Source organism: Xenopus tropicalis, chromosome 1, assembly GCF_000004195.4.
Source record: "Xenopus tropicalis strain Nigerian chromosome 1, UCB_Xtro_10.0, whole genome shotgun sequence".
Lineage (NCBI taxonomy): Eukaryota > Metazoa > Chordata > Amphibia > Anura > Pipidae > Xenopus > Xenopus tropicalis.
The window spans coordinates 112220913-112238320 of NC_030677.2; the positions used below are offsets into that span (position 1 = coordinate 112220913).

The following is a 17408-nucleotide window of genomic DNA, read 5'->3' on the forward strand; positions in this document are numbered from 1 at the left end:
AGATAGGTAATGTTAATGCATCGGGCAAATACTTTTTATGGCAAAATTATAAATAGTATGCAAATCCACTGTTATGATAGATGTGAAAAAGGTTTAATTTCTGGTGTCAGTATCTCTTTAAGGAGTCCCAGTGATGGCGGGGGGCCAGGTCAGATAACTTCTCTATCTTATACTAAAATCTGTACAATATACCTTATATACTCTAGAAATAGAGTAAACAACAGATAATGGCCAAGATTCTATTTGATGATTTCCCCACAGACTTCTACTGATTTTTCATGAGATATTTTTTTTCTCATGGAACTTAACCTGGCTCTGTTTATATTTAAAAACAAAAACAATGGTAAGAGATTGAAAATATACTCAGTGTTATTTTCATTGTATATGTAACTAAAGGTGGCCATACAGGGGCATATTCAGAGGGCCCCATACATAGATAGATAAGCTACTGAATCGATCTGAAAGGGCTGAATATACAGGTTATCTGCCCATATCTGAGGCCCTCTGAAGGGCCTACCCGACCAATTGGGTAGGTTTATTATTCCATCGGATTGAAGACCCCATCAGCTTTCTGACACGGTCCTTGTCCCGATTGCCTGTATCCCTGTCCCCTAAGGGCAAACGATCTAATCAGTGAGATATCACCCACCTTAGAAAGATCTGATTAATGCCAGACGAGCAGATCCCATTGTCAGCTTTAGTCGTGGCTTATTATACACACTATACACAATCAATAAATGAAATAAACCAATGAAGAAAGTAACCCCTGCCTTCTTGGTTTTGCCACCAAAAACATTCATTTACAATTTATGAAAGGAATGGAAGATAAAAGAGCAATTAATGTGGTCATTGATGATCTAGCAACATCCATACACCTTAGTATAGCCCATCTCAGGAGCAGTTCAGTGTAAAAATAAACATGGGCGCAATAGACAGACTTTCAGCTCTCTAAGCTGTTAGCAGTCAATAGCCAATCAGTGACTTGATTACTTCCTGCTTTCAGCTCTCTAACTTCTTAGTCAGTCAGTGACTTTGGGGAGAGCCATATGGGACATAACTGTTCAGTTAGTTTACATTTAAATCTGACCTGTGTGCTCACAAACTAACTAAACAGTTACAGTATGTCCCATGTGCCCCCCCTAAAGTCACTGATTGACACAGGTATAGAACTGAAAGCAGGAAGTAGAGTTCTGGCTATTATGTTAGACATCTACTCACTCCAGCCCTTATAGATTACATTTTTGCCTAACTATATTACAAATATTTCTTATTTTGTGCAGTCTATCCATTTTACCCAGTTCATTTTTACACTTAACTGTTCCTTTAAAGCCCCTCCCCCACCAATATAAGTAAAAATGTAACTTTAAAAATGAATTACCTATCTTCTCCCTTCCTGTGCTAATAAGGATTCTTACGGATTCTTTTTTTTTGTAACTTGGATTTTTATTGGTGTTTTGCACACAGTAATTAGGATTCTTACGGATTCTTATGGTCTTTTGAATCTTGGTTAAAGCCACTGTTTAAACTTCAGGGTGGAGGCAAGATGCTACAAGGCCCTATGTGTTGTATTAACCTTAATAGATTTACAATCTATCTATGTGACAATCACATGCAATAAGGAAGCTTTGGAATGCTGGTATGATTGCAAAAATATCTAGAAAATAAAATAAATATTAGGCTAACCTTCCCAGAATATCTAAGAGAGCAAAAAAACATTCATCCTTAAATCCAACCCTGGTTTTTTCTGGGGCCCCTATCTCTGCTATGGGCCAGTCCCACAGTTTGGGAACAACCGTAACATCTTGTGAAGAGGGCGAGTTTTAATTCTGTAACTCTTATTTGTTAAATTATTATAAGATGCCTGTTTGTTATAAGTTAATGTCATCCGCTGTGTAACTTGTTATATAAATGAAAATAATAATTGACTTAGGCAGTTATTATAATAAAGATAATAAAAATCGACTTAGGTAGTTGTTTTTCCTTTAGAAGTGCAATTTATGGTCCATTTCAGTAGACCAGAGCTTTGAGAATATCAAGCCTATGCCCCTGGATTGATGATCCACACACCTTTCTGCTTTCTTGTCATGGGGCTATAACACAATAGGGGATATACTAGAGGGAACACAGAAACTTGCTGGCTGAGTCAGTAATATCATCTTAGCTAGTTAGGAAATTACGCCAGAAGTAAAATATGCATATTTGATCTTAAGATTTACATAAAACAAATCCCTACGGCTTCTACTTTTATAGGAATAGATATTATTAAATACATATTTATGGTAAGGTTACAAGATTAATATAAAATGCAGTGGCATGTAAAATAATTGCTAGCTGCTAGGCTACACTGTTTACAACTGATACTGCATTTAAATGAAATATAATTAGTATAGCCTTACTAGCAGGATTTTCTAAAATGTTAGCCCAGATTTTGCATATGATCTTGTAAACTTTAACTGCCAGACTATGTGACTACTGCAAGTTTCCTAGCAATGTGTTTTCCATTAATTTAAATGGAATGCACTGAATTTACATTATTGGAAATGAGATCCTACATTGATGGCAGTTAAAGGTTTATAGGTATGGCTGCATTAAGCTCAGTACCACTGGGTATAGGTTTTGTCATTTGCCACAATGTCCTGCCAAGTCATTCCCCACTGCTATAGAAGGCACAATCTCTTTGTTCAGATAAGCAGGCCTGCAATGGCAGATTGAAGCTCAGCACCCTTGGAAACCCCTAGGGATGTGTTGTGTTGCATTTGGTTATACTCTATACATTGCAGAAATCTGATTCAAGTACAATGGTAGGCTTTCTTAGGTATGGGTAGTAATGATTTGTTAAGTCCTCAAGCCATAAAATAACACTATAAGATATAAAATAACACTATAAGAGTCCGGAATACACTGCATATACTGTTTATGAAATAATCCCAGAATCTACCACTAGATGGCGCTCTGTCACTTCAGTATGTTCTTGCTCCTTTAAAAACGTCTTGCTGCTGGTGGTATTTCCTTGCATTTTCATTTTTAGCTATGTTACCTGCCTTTCGTTACAACAATCATTTCTTCCCCCTTACTATAATGCTCACAGTTTCTAATTTTAGCTACTGTTTCTTACAACAGCATAGTGGTGGTCCAAATGCCCCATGTGCCATAGATCATAGTGTGAAAACAGCACTTGACTCTATTAAAGTAAATGTGCTCAATCTGTTCTTTTCTTTAATGTGCACAGAAGAGAAACCAGAATTACAGGACCTACCATATCATATCATTCAGTTGCTGACACAGGACATGCAGGCATGGGATCTCTTATCTGTAAAAAAGCTCTAAATTATGGGAAGCCATAACTCGGGAAGCAAAAACACATACACACCTGGCCTCATACATAGGTTATCCTCGGTGTTTAGGATTAAAGAAGGACAGCACCCCTACAACCATGAAGAGTACAAAAACACCCCTGAAACATTGTGACTGTTTGGCATGACATGAGTAACCACAGGGGTTACCCCATTCTGCATCATACCTGTGTGCTGGACTGTGTTTGTATTCCACACCTACCATGGGGCATTTATTAACATTGAAGATGAATATCACAAGCAATGTTGTCCATAGCAACCAATCAGATCTTTGCCTTTGTTTTCTAACTTGTAGGTGATTGGTTGCTATGGGTACCATCACCAATGATATTCATCCCCCAATGTTGGTAAACATGTTCACGACAATACCTAGAACTTGATCCTAACTAGGCTGCATGAATCAATATTGGTGGCAAAAAAATCCTATTATTTAATTCTTAAATTATTTTTGAACAGATTTAAGATTTGATGATCCAAATAACAGGAAAACCCCTATGATTGATGATTTATGATACATTGTTATTTGTATGTACAAAATGTTCCACTATGCATAAAATGTTATTTTATTTTTTTTGTAACCAGTGGGCCATAATATGCATACCTATTTCATAAAATGCTCTTTTTTTTTTTTTGCAGAACAGATAATTTATTTTGTTTTTTTGTCCCACACCTCTCCCCTTCCCCTATTAACAGGTGGATTGCTGACCCTCTTAAGGACCTCTGCCCTGGCATGTGTAGCAACAGCTTTTCCTGTTCATTCTGACTGACATAAACAGCTGCAGGCATTAATATAAACTCACACAAGCATTTTATGAATAGGAGAAGCTTAAGTGTTCTTCGTAAAAAAGCAACGTAGAGATTCCAAGCGCCTGATAATACTGGGAAATTATGCAGATTTCTTTCTACAAGACTCTTGGCTGTAGTGTAAGTATTGGGAGGAAAGGGTGTTTGACTGCTCCATGGTCGGCTCCCCCAAGGGAGCACAGCACAACAGAGAAGACATTGCTAGTACAAGGTGGTGCACTAAAGCAAAACACTAGCTATGTTACTAACTATTGGTTGCAATAAATTAAACCAAAAAGTAAGTGACCGAAACATTATTTGATGATATTGATTATCCAGAAGCAGAGCTGCTACCTAGGGCAGCGTAGGACCTAAGTACAGCCCTGCAATTCTAGCACATTGAACTCACTTGATGCAATTTAGATTTAGATCAAGCAAGTACATTGCTCTATTTGCATTTAGGGACTCACTGTTATACCACCTGAATCGCAAACAACTGAAGACTACAGGCAAGCAGGCCCTAAAGGATGCAAAGGTTTGATTCACGGGTTACAAGTGGGCAAGGGTTGTGGGGAGCAAATGGGGTTTGGGTGAATCCCAGGCAGGCCTACAGTGCAATCAGTATGACTGGGAGGATCAGGGGCATGGCCCAATGCTTTAACGGTCCAGCTATATGTGAACTAGTGAATGAGCTCTGGGTAAAAAATGTATGATTTGCACATATGGAAACAGCAAGGTTGAAAAGGACATGTACACTACTATCTAACCATAAAGTTGCAAAGGTCTGTAAAATGTTTGCCTTTGTAGTCTGCTCCTCTAAAACCTAATATTTAAAATAAAGATAGCATCAACCAGAGACTAAATTTTTATTACTATTTTGCACTCATCTTTCTCTTTCTTTTCAGCAACCTTTGATGTGGGATCTCCAGCTAGAAACCCTGGTTTGATTTCCTGTGGCAACTGCTTGTGACCCTGGACAAGTCACTTAATTTCCTGGTGTCCCAGAATATTTAGTGTCCCTATAATGGCAGAGAGGACCACATTAGTGAGATGATGTGGTCCTCGACAGTGTCGGACTGAGATGGCAGGGGCCTGCCAGAAAACCCTGGACAATAGGCCCACTCTTAAAACTTTAATTTCTCCTTTCCTCCCTCAAACTCTTTATTATCCTAAGTCTCTTTTCTCTACATACTATACTCTATTATTTCATCTATCAAGCTTTCTTGTTCCCATACAGCAGGGATCCCCAATCTTTTTTACTTGTGAGCCACACTCGGATATAAAAAGTGTTGGTGAGCTACACAAGAGTGAACCAAGTTTAAAGACTGTGATTGACTATTTGGTTGCCTCATATAGAGTGCTAGTCTGCAAGATGCTCTGCTTGGAATAAAACTGTGTCTCTGTGCTTCCAAAAGTTGCCTCCAAGCCAGAAATTTTAAAATGAGCACTTATTTTGAGGCCACTGGGAGCAACATTAAAGGGGGTGGTGAGCAACATGTTGCTCACGAGCCACTGGTTGGGGATCACTGCCATACAGAAACAGGAAATCACCATGAAATGTGCTAAATAGTTAGAAGAAAGAGGGCCCATTGACACCTGGCCCCACCAGGAGTTTTCCTGGTATCCTGGTGGGCCAGTCCAACACTGGTCCTTGATTTGACAGGAAAATCAAGCCTACTCTATCAACACCTTGCAGATTTTTAGCCAGATGTTGGCTGGGGAGGCCTGTCGGAGGGCCCCATACACAGGCATATAAGCTTCTGAATCGGTCTGAAGGAACCAAATTGGCAGCTTAAATCTGCTTGTGTATGGTCACCTTTAACAAGCGGCTAAAAGATTCAATTATAAATAAAAGAACTGTTCATCCTATATGATATATGTGATGTACATATTGTCTGTTTTACCATTATCCACAAACATCAGAGAACATGGAACTGCCTCACAAACACTGAGGGGTATATTTATCATGCTGTGTAAAAAGTGGAGTAAAACATTACTGGTGATGTTACTCATAGAAGCCAATCAGATGCTTTGCTTTGGTTTTCTGTTGATATCTAATTGCTGATTGGTTGCCCTGGGAAACATCACTGGTAATGCATTACTCCACTTTTTACACAGCATGATAAATATACCCCTTACTGTGGCTGCACCCAAACTGATGCAATAGCGCCAGGTGCAGCCACAACTATCATATTTTTCAAGCATAGGAGTGGATAAACACAGGATAAGAATAGGTGCACTAGCCTAAGGAGTAAAAAGGAGTTTTCAGTGGGAGAGCATAGAGATATCTCTTCAGAGTACAGAAATACAAAGAACTGCTTTTACAGCCAAATAGGTGGCTCTGCACTCAAGGCCAATGTAGTAGTAACCAAGGCTAGCTTAAGAACAGAATCCATCCAAGTCAGGGGAGCTGTACAGGGGAATCTGCATACACAGAATTTAATTCTCTATCAACAGTAAAGTGGCACCCTATGTATAAGGCCAGTTAAATGAATACTGGTTAATAAAATTCAGGGGGTTTGCTTTTGTTAAAAAAATCGCATGCAGTAAGAGCCTAACTGGGTGATGAAATTGTGTTGTGTGACTCCATCCATAATAGAATTAAAAATACAAATGTGAAAAAAGTTCCAACTAAGACTTAGTGGTTCCCTGCCTTTCACATTGCAGCGGTTTTGGTTTGCTTTATGGCTGAGATAGTAACTACCTTTATAACACATCATTACCAGAAGAAATTCTGAAAGGCAGCATAAACAATGCAGCTGCAGGTCTAAAATGTGCAATCTTATGAAAAGTAGACAGAGTGCTTCCTATTTGCCTTTAACTTGCCCAGTGCCGGGTTCACAGTTGTGCTATAATATCAAAAACTTGTATATTTTCTCCTCTTTCAAATTATATAAGTTTACTTTAAAGCCACTCCATATTTTTGCCAAAACAGCTATACAAGGATTCGCCATCAGTTTAATGTATTTACTCTGCCTATCACAACTTTCTACTCCTTCTACCACGAAACATTATCAAGACTGCCCAGCAGCTACGCTAACCCCACCCCCTTCCAAAAGCCTATATTTTTATCACGTGTAGTTCAAGAGAAATCTGATTGGTTCCAAGTCTTTCCAGTCACCGGAAGTCGGAAGCACTGAAACAGCTGATGAGGTGGCGGAGAGTGCATCATGATCGGAGATTTACTTCTATTCGGGTGAGAATGGATTGGTTTTTCTCGTACTGTTAATAGTAAGGTTGTAGAAATCTGTATCCCCGATAGTGCGCACTGTTGTTTATTTACGTTCTGTCGCATTTATCATGTGTGCGCCTTTCCGTCAAAAATATATTAGGGCGCGCAAAAGCCGGTGTTGTGACAGATAGAACACAGTGATGCTAGTAATGTTCGTGCTTTCAGAGTGGTGGTTTACATATAGGGGCAGGTTTAGCAAAATGTGAGATTAAAGCTCACCACAGAAAGCTCACTGTCTATTCATTTCTATAGGATTTTTAGAAACGTATTTATGAAATATTGATCTCTTACCCATTGATAAATACACTTAAAAAATCCCATAGGAATGAGTAGAAAGAGGATGAATTTTTCTGTGGCGAGCGCTAATCTTACATTTTGATACATCTGTCCCTTTAAAGGGAAAGGCAAAGTCACTTGGGGGTGCCAAAATGTTAGGCACCCCCAAGTGACTTAAATCGCCTACCTTTTACCCCGGGCTGGTGCCCCTGTTAGGAGAGAGAACAGCACCAGCCCGGGGTAGCAGCAAGCGCTTCCTCCTTCGCTCGCGCGCATGCACAGTAGAGTGAAAAAGCCAAACTTTAACAGAGAAGGCGGCTTTTCACTCTAATGCACATGCGCTGGTCCCAGGAATTTGCCAGAAAACGAAGGAGGAAGCGCATTGCTGCAGGTGCCCCGGGCTGGTGCGGTTTTCTCCTAACTGGGGCACCAGCCCAGGGTACAAGGTAAGCGATTAAAGTCACTTGGGGGTGCCTAACATTTTGGCACCCCCAAGTGACTTAGCCTTTCTTTGTCCTTTAAAGTAACCTTTAATCATAGTATGGCCTGATCTTAGCAGTTTTTGTATTTCTTATATTTTTTCCAGTCAAACCACTGACAGGTTGCTAGGCTAAATTGGACCCTAGCAACAGTATAGCTGTTGAATTTTCAAACTAAGGAGCTGCTGAACAAAAAGTTAAATAATGAAAAAAAACTAAATAAAATTACCTATTGCAGATGTTATTGTCTACTTTGTGTATCATAATAGAGGTTTAGCCACTCCTTTAGTTTGCTAGCATGGGCAAGCTTAGTGCATCCCAGTGCTCCTGTTAGTAATAAAGAAGTTTTGGATGTGACCTCTTTCCCAAAATCTTTTATGAATATCTTCTGCTAATAATATTTCAGTGATGGTGTGCTCATGTCATTGTATGTACTTGTCCTGCCGGTTATTCTTTTAAAAGTGGAAATATTTCAATTAATGACTGAATATAGTAGCTAGTTCAAATGCAAGTGTGCAGGATATTTTTTTTTTAATAGTCAGTTTGAAGGGAATGTGATCTTTTGTTGTAGGAAATGAGAGTGTGTAATGCAAATGGAGAGTTGTCAGATGTGTGCAAATGTCGTTTTTTAATCTACTATTTTGCACATCTTTGTCTCAAAAAGCTGACACTGTCATATGACAGGCTGTCAAGACTTGTTCTTCAGTAGCAGCTGAAAAGCCATAGGTGGGATATCGCTGTTTGAATCCTGCAGTAGCTTCTAGCTTACTTATGACAGTGTAGCATTACTAAATGGAATAAATATCTAGGCACTAGGCATTTAGGGGTGCATCTAATGTGTAATAAGTTATTCATGTAGAGAGTAAAGCACACTTTTTGTTAGGGCACTCATCAGTTTTAAAATGTAACTTTTCTTTTCACCATTAAAATTAGAAAGTTATTGTTAAGGGTAAGCTAGGTAAGTGTCAGCATGTTTGTCAATGGATTTTCACTTTTAAATAATAAGAAAATATTCCCAGGAGTATAGATTAGCAGCCCACCTTGGCTATTGTTCAGTTACAAACTATAGGTTATCATTGGTCACCTGGTTATTAACTGAGACCTCCTGATGTTTTGTAGCAAAACTGTTATTGGATAATCATTTACACAACAATAAATATTCTTGCACTTTAGCAGTGAATGTATTATTGCACATTTATTACAGCAGGCTACCATTAAGTCTAGTGCCAAGTCTCGTCCTGCAGGAAAAACACAGGCTGAGAATCAGCCCTACACTTCCACCAGCCTGCTACCTTGCTTGACACAGCGTATGTTGCCTGGAAATGCTGATATCTGCCGCATTTGCCTGCACCTGGGCCTATTCAATGCTTTTTGGTCCAGACACAACTAAAAGAATTTTAAGTCGTAGGGGGGGATTATCAGCCTGTGCGTATGCTTCATGCTTGTGTGCCTCACAAACACTGAGTGTGGCTTATAAGTACATGTACATTTAGTGCCTAGACATGCTGATTCATATTATTGCCTACAAGTGCCCAACACTTTTAATTAAAACACTTTTTTATTTTTTGGTGTTACTGTTTCCGCACGGGGCTGATTCTAGGTCTGCAGTTAAACTCAGGTTGAGAATCTGCCCATATGTTTAAAATTCTTATTGTTGTGCGTGCACCCAGTCCGATGCACACAAAGCATTTTTGGCCCATAACTGCTCACATATGCACTAACAGGCGGAAATATCCCCAGGCAGAGAATCCGCCCCATGTTGCAGGGGCCTTAATGTCGTTATTATATAAACACATTTTGAATATTGTTTAGAAAATTTGCGTTTGGTTTTGTTTATTAAATCTGATTTTTTTTCTTTATTTACAGGACATTGCTGGTGAATGCTGGCGCTGTATTAAATTTCAAACTGTAAGTATATACTCTAATGCATTATCCTTATGGTCGCTATAACAAAACTACCTTGTTACCATCTTTTAATAAAACAGCTGAACAGGGGAAAAATGGACACTATTCATTTTCATAAGATTAAGGGGCAAATTTACTAAAATGCTTACTTTTCTAATTTTTTTTAATTTAAAACTCAAACTTGTTTCCACAAATGTCTTACATTTTCTAAAAAGTCTGAAACGAAAAAGTCAGAATTTTTTTGAACAAAAAAAAAAAAGAAGGATCCTCCAGGGAAGGGACATCTGTCATTGATTGTTCTATCTGCCTACTCTTCTGCATTCTGTTTCTCCTTTTGGTACTTTCTTTCCATCCCTGGCCTTTTCCCTTGCACATATTTTTTTCCCTTGGGTGCCTTACATTTCCTTGGCTGCTTTTTAGCAGTTCTGCTCCTGCTTCTAAGCTAAAAACCTTTCCTCTGCCCATTTATGTTCTAATTGGTTAATTTAATACAAGGCACTAAGTTTGCCCAGAAGCATTAACCCGTAGTAACCAATCAGCAGGTAGCATTTACTGATCACCTGTTTAAAAGCAAACATCTTATTGGTTGCTATGAGTTACTGCTCCTGGGCAAACTTTAGTGCCTTTTAGTACATATGGGGGAATGTATCTCTACCACTCTACTACTACACTAAAATTCCCTTCCAGGTAATGTTGCCTTCTTTCCCTGGGGATTTTCCTACAATGACAGTTCTACTACACACACTGTCTACCATTTAAACCCCACCAGTTATATTTCTCATATATTATACCCTGTGACCTGTTAAATACTAATACACACAAAATTTTCCCTTTATTACATAATGATAAAAGTTTTTACTTTGCAGTTTTGAAGCATTTATGAAGCAATTTACTACCCCCATACTTGAAATAGTATTGTTGAATTAATATATACCGTATTTTTCGGACCATAAGACGCACTTTTTTTCCCCCAGAAGTGGGGGGAAAAAGTCCCTGCGTCTTATGGTCCGAATATACTTTAAAAAAATGTTTTTACTTGCCCGTGTGGTCTCCGTGCAGGGCCCTCCTCTATTCACCGGCGCTTAGCTGTGGCGCTGTGCGCATGCACAATGACGCGCATGCCCATACGCATGCGCGTCATTGTGCATGCGCACAGCGCCACAGCTAAGCGCCGGTGAATAGAGGAGGGCCCTGCACGGAGACCACACGGGCAAGTAAAAACATTTTCTTAAAGTATATCTGTAGGCTATATGCTGGTACAGATGGGGGCAATATGTTGGGTGCTGCTGGTACAGGTGGGGGGCAATATGTTGGGTGCTGCTGGTACAGGTCGAGGGCAATATGTTGGGTGCTGCTGGTACAGGTTCGCTTTTAAAGCACATAAAATATTTTAGGACAGTATTTGTTTCAGAATCTTTTTTTTTTCATTTCCCTTCTCTAAAAACTGGTGCATCTTATGGTCCGGTGCGTCTTATGGTCCGAAAAATACGGTACTGCCTGTTTGTAATAGTAGTTTTATCTGTAGTGCTTATTTGACTTAATTTAATTGTTTTCTCTTTATGTCTTTATTGTTTAATTGTTTTATCTTCATAGGAAGAAAAAGGAATCCCAGGGTTTTGGAGATGATTTGATGACAGAGGCCACTACAGGTAATCCACACATAAATGGGAAAGTGTAAAAAGATGAGAAGATTAGAGAACAAGAGGTTATTCACCTGGGATAATTCATGTAAATGTGCATGTAGTGTATTGGCCTTAAATGAATACCATATGGAAACAAGGCAGCCTTTCTAATAGGGTTTAATGAAGAATCTTTTTTCTGCTGACACATGTTCTGAGCAATGAGGCAGACAGTGATTTAAAGGTGCTTAGATTAATCCTACTTTTGGAATATCCCTTATCAGCTTGTCTGACAAAATGCACTCACTAATGGTATTTGCACTTTTTTCCTTTTTTTATTTAAAGGGAATGTATTTATTTGCCTTATGTAATGAACAAATATAATAAATTGGCCCACCTGCAAATACATGGATAGTAAGTCTCCAGGATAGCAATTCTGATGTCCTGGCAGGCTTCTTTCAACTGGCTGATTGCAAGATGACTTAGTAACTGCTGAAATAACTTGACTCAAACTGAAGGTGTCACATATATGTAGAGTTTGGTCAGTAAGTCAGGCCAATTTTGACCCTATTGTCTGTTTCTCTATGCATTTATTGCCACCATGGGATAGTTATGAACCTTTCCTGTACAGGTATCGGACCCCTTATCCGGAAACCCCTTATCCAGAAAGCGCCGAATTACGGAATGCCTGTCTCCCATAGACTCCATTTTAATCAAATAATTCAGAATTTTAAAACTGATTTCCTTTTTCTATGTAGAAATAAAACAGAACCATGGAATTGATTCCAAATAAGATATAATTAATCCTTATTGGATGCAAAACAATCCTATTGGGTTTAATTAATGTTTTATTGATTTTTTAGTAGATTTATATATATAGGTATTAAGATCCAAATTACGGAAAGACCCCTTATCCGGAATATCCTTGGTCCCGAGCATTCTGGATAATGGGTCCTATACCTGTACTACCATAATATTACACCTGGTCTTTCCAGACTTAAAAACACAGATTTTAGTGCATTATCTAAATATATGCGTTGGGCCTCATCTTATTTAGGGGTGAGAGGGTATACAGCACCATCTCTCATTTTTTTTAAGGTGTTTTAAAGATTCTTTTGGTCATAAGCCTGAACAAAAGGCATTGCTATTTGGCCATTTTTTGGTGGAGCAAAACTATTATCTGGCAGTTGAACCAACAATACAGACTTGGTTGTATCTTTTAAGACCGATGAGGTTTGCCACGAGATACATACATAAAAGGTCACCTTTGTACCGTATTTCTTATTGCGCATTTAAACCACTAAATTATTCATAAAATAAGGTCACATCTAGGTGTTGCCCAAAATGTTCTTACATCTACTGCACATACCCCTTTCACCTTACACATAGGGCCAGATTCATTAAAGTACGAATCCGAATCACAAAATCTGATCATTTCTGTTTGAATACGAAGATTTTGTACTTACGATCTGAAAGTTCAGAAATTTTCACATTGAAACGCTTGTTTGCGAATGGCGATTAGATAGTCACGAAATTCTCATATGCGAACGATCGTAAACAGCGGGGAAACCTTTCTGACTTTGAACGTTCAGTGCATGATTTTGGAAGCCTCCCATAGGACTCAATGGCACTCTGCAGCTTCAACCTGGCCCAAAGAAAGTCACGATACCGTAGCTTGAATGAATCCGGAATTGTCGTACTCATTGGGACAAATACGACTTTGTCGCTCAAATTGTCGCAAATTTATGAAAATATCACCGAAAATACGCACAAGTTGTAAACTTTAGAAAAATATGATTTTTTTTTTGGTAATCGGACCTGTCGTACTTTGATAAATGTGCCCCATAATGTCTGAAAACAGCGTGTGAACTTCATATTTTGTATATAGTAGATCTATTTATTTAAACACGCATACAAAGGTTGGGCTGCCTTCAGAAACTCAGTACAGGCAAAATTTGCCTGTAGATTAATGCACGTTAATTGTAGATTGTGTGGAGAAATTTTGTCTGCAAAGGGATCCTGGCGCTCACCATCAAATAAAGCAGGAGTTTGGCACTGGGTGACTTGCACCTCATGCACCAAAGGAGGTGCAACCAGCAAACTGGTGCACAGTGCTGATATATGTGAAGTATATGGAAGTACATTCTGTATGGAATGTTTGTGTGCATTGCTTTGGGATTTTATCATAAGTGGGCCAAAATGTCTTGCATACTAATGCTCTCTCTTCTGTTTCTTTTAGGTGACAACATCAGGGAATTTTTACTCAGTTTGCGATACTTTCGAATTTTCATAGCACTGTGGAACATTTTCATGATGTTTTGTATGATTGTGTAAGTATAAATATGACCAAAAAAGGGAATGATATTAAGGTATATCAACTCTTTAGAAATACAAGTATGGGACAAGTTAACCAGAAAGCTCCAAATTATGGGAAAGTCATCTCCCATTGACTCAATTTTAAGCAAATAATTCAGAATTTTAAAACATATTTCCATTTTCTCCATAATTATAAAACAGTACATTGTACTTGATCCTAACTAAAATATAATTAATCCTTTATGGGAGGCATATGGTGAAAAACTGTGTTGCATTATGGGATAAAAAAGATCACTTCATTTTTTAACTTAATTTAGTAAATTTAGCCTGATATCTTGTAGTAGATGTAACATGAGCTGCTTTGGTTTGTATTAGTTTGGCTTATGAATAATTGGTCTGTTTATTCTGCTTCTTTGTAACCTTAAGAAATATAAAATGCTTTCTGACCTTGCCTGCAGGTTATTTGGATCATGAATGTGTTTTACTGGATATCGCTGATTGTTTGAAAATTGAAAATGCTGGCTCTACACACCAGAAGATGTTTTCTCCCCCTATTCTTTCAGAAGCAAAGCATCATCTAGTCCATATATCTACAGAACCAGTCTTCTGTTTGTAAATAATGAAAACTATATACCAGCAAATATGTCAACATGACTAAACGAACACTACACCAATAGTTCATTATTTTAGGAAAAAAATACTATGCCAGGTTTTTAAAAGAATGTAGTAAACATTTTCTTATAATAAAAAAGCTACTTTAGTGCCCAACTAGTAGCCCAAAACTTCTGATCAGTTCATAAAGTATCCTTACCATAAGAAGGAATTAGATATGAAATATTTCTTTCCATGGTGAAAATGTATTTAATTATTTCTGAAAAAACAGGGTTTGGTGAAATACAAGACAGGCCCTTTCTGTTCTGAAGGTTCTAAATGAAAAGAGATGCTGTTTGTTACCATCATTTTTAATGAGGGTGATCTGTGATGGGGTGAAAAACAGACAGGCAGCATAATACAAGAGGTGTGTAATTTAAATGGGGTATCTTTATTTTTATTTTTTTTTTGTTATGATGAATGGTGTAAACAAGTATAACGTCTTTCTCTTAGCCTCCTCTAGAGTTATGGAGAAATGCATCTGTTCTGCCAAGAGAGATAAAAATAACAGACCTTTCAGAGCAAATGGCGGGAGTGTATTTAACTCCTAAGCATCATAAGGATTGGTTCATGGGCAATATACACTTTGTTCAACATGTGGCAAATAAATACAGCCTTCATATAAAATGTGTTCTGCCCACTTTTAATTTAATAACATATAGGGAATAATGTACACCCTGTTGTAAAAAATAAAGATATTATAAATCACAGAGGAGTTTCATGACCATATAGAGGCCAAAGGCCAACTGCTTTTATACAGAACATGAAATTCTAGGATGATTTCTTATATCCTTATATTTTTACAATATGGGGGGTTAATTTACAAATTTCAGTATTTCATATGACGCAAACTTTATTACTAAGCGCCACTTTATAAGGCTGTCATTTTCAGAATCTTCCTGTGCAAATCATGGATTTGCTTTTACTCTCTCTTCCAAGGGGTTGAAGGGAAAGAACTTCACTGTTCCTCTAACCTCATGTAGCCCAGCAACATAGGGGAAAACAGTATAAAGGAATAAAACTCCCAGCTTTTACCTTGATATCTTAAAAGATTGTAGAAGTTGTTGTCCAGCAACATTAGAGGACCCAGGTTAAGGAGACCTAATTACTCCCCCTGTCTCTGGTTACATTTTATACAAGTTTATCAGTGATAGATCATTTGATTAAATTCTCATCCTTCCAAAATCACTTATAAAAGCTGTTTTAGTTCAACTGTTCTGCATTACATAGCCCCCCAAAAATTGTTTTTTTTTATTTTATTTTAAAACAAATGGCAGATTGCATTTTAACATTTAAAGGACTTGTGTTAAACATATGTATATTGCCCCTTTAATTACAATTTACAGGCTTATTACTGGAGCTATAAGTTAGCAAATGCCCATATCCCCACCACCAGGTAGTCCTTGCCTATGTTTTGGCATAATGTGTTTACCTGTCTTTGCTCAATAAATGTTTTCATAAACATATGTTTCCAGTGATACCTTGCCTATATGTGTAATGCTGATTTATTCAATATGTAAGTAAAAAAGTAACAGACTTATGAGTTCCAAAGAAGCAGCCTTTATGTATAACTTTTTATGACACTGAATGCTAAATACATGTTTCCCTCCGCTATAACAAGGGAATGTTCACTTTTAATTGAAGCTTTAGTGTGTTGTCTATTTTAAACATCTTTTCAGTAGGTCCTCATTGTTTATTTATAACTTTTTCTTAAATTAGAATTGCTATTCTACCTGCAATTGAAAATGCTATATGGTTATCCAGATCACTGACAACCAAAAAGCAGAGTGACCACAAGGGTTAATTTTTATTTTTTTCCCCCTGACCTCTCCTAGTCTTTCATTCTGAAATCCAAGCTCTGTCAAGTTGCTGAGGTGATTTAGCCTTAGCAACCAGATAGCAACTGAAAGTCAAAGGGGTGAAGATCACAACAGTAAATATTTAAAAATAATCATAATAAATTAGACAATTTCCATTACTTTAGAATACCATCTGCATTATAGTTAAAGTTCATTTTAGAGTGGACTACCCCTTTAATGGTAGGAAGGAAAATCCACAGTTTGATCCTAGGGCATGATCGCTTATAGTAACATAGTCACATGCAGTCTTTTTGGTCGGGTTGCTTAGAAAAAAATCCAAGGGCCGTGACATACAGGAAGTTTTGTCATCTGCATGAAAACCTGTTCAACAAAATACTCATTAATACCCTTTTGTAGCAGAGGCTTTGAATGCCACAAGTAAGTTAGTGAAAATGCATCAAAGGGCTTTTACTGATTTGTGGTTAATCGGAGCTTAAATGGTAAAAGGCATTTTTAAGTGTTTTCTTACCTGCAATTTCACAGTAACAACAAAACGCCTCATGTTAATTTTATTTAACTAAATTAAGTGTCCCCCCCCCCCCCCCCAAAAAAATGGCACTGTAATGATCATAAAAATAATATACTGTTTAAGTCTGCACACTAGTCAAAGCCGTGTCTTTCTACAGACGGTGCAGGTACTGCTAGGGTTACCACCTGGCCAGTAAGGATGATTCCTTATGCCAGTTGTTAATAATACTCAAACAAGGTACTCACATTCAGCACTGATTCACCTTCTATATGATACCTGCATGTAACCTTGTTCTAAAAGGTACTGTGGCACACAATGAGCATGCAATACTGTTCTAGAAGGTGCTGTGGGACTAAATGAGCATATTGGAGCTTGAACTGCTTATAAACATTTCTATAAACATTCAGACTGCCTGATACAAATTAACTTTCGCTATAGTTTCCACAAATTATACTGTATATACAAC

General features: G+C 37.8%; 1 protein-coding gene across 1 annotated transcript; it reads left to right on the forward strand.

Moving 5' to 3' along the window:
* Positions 1-7263: 7263 nt before the first annotated feature.
* On the forward strand, positions 7264-16074 carry smim7 (small integral membrane protein 7). Its single transcript, NM_203986.2, is given in 5 exon segments — positions 7264-7332; positions 9990-10031; positions 11622-11677; positions 13887-13977; positions 14422-16074. Coding segments are annotated over 5 exon segments (231 nt in total). The 5' UTR covers positions 7264-7306; the 3' UTR covers positions 14438-16074.
* The last annotated feature ends 1334 nt before the right edge of the window (positions 16075-17408 follow it).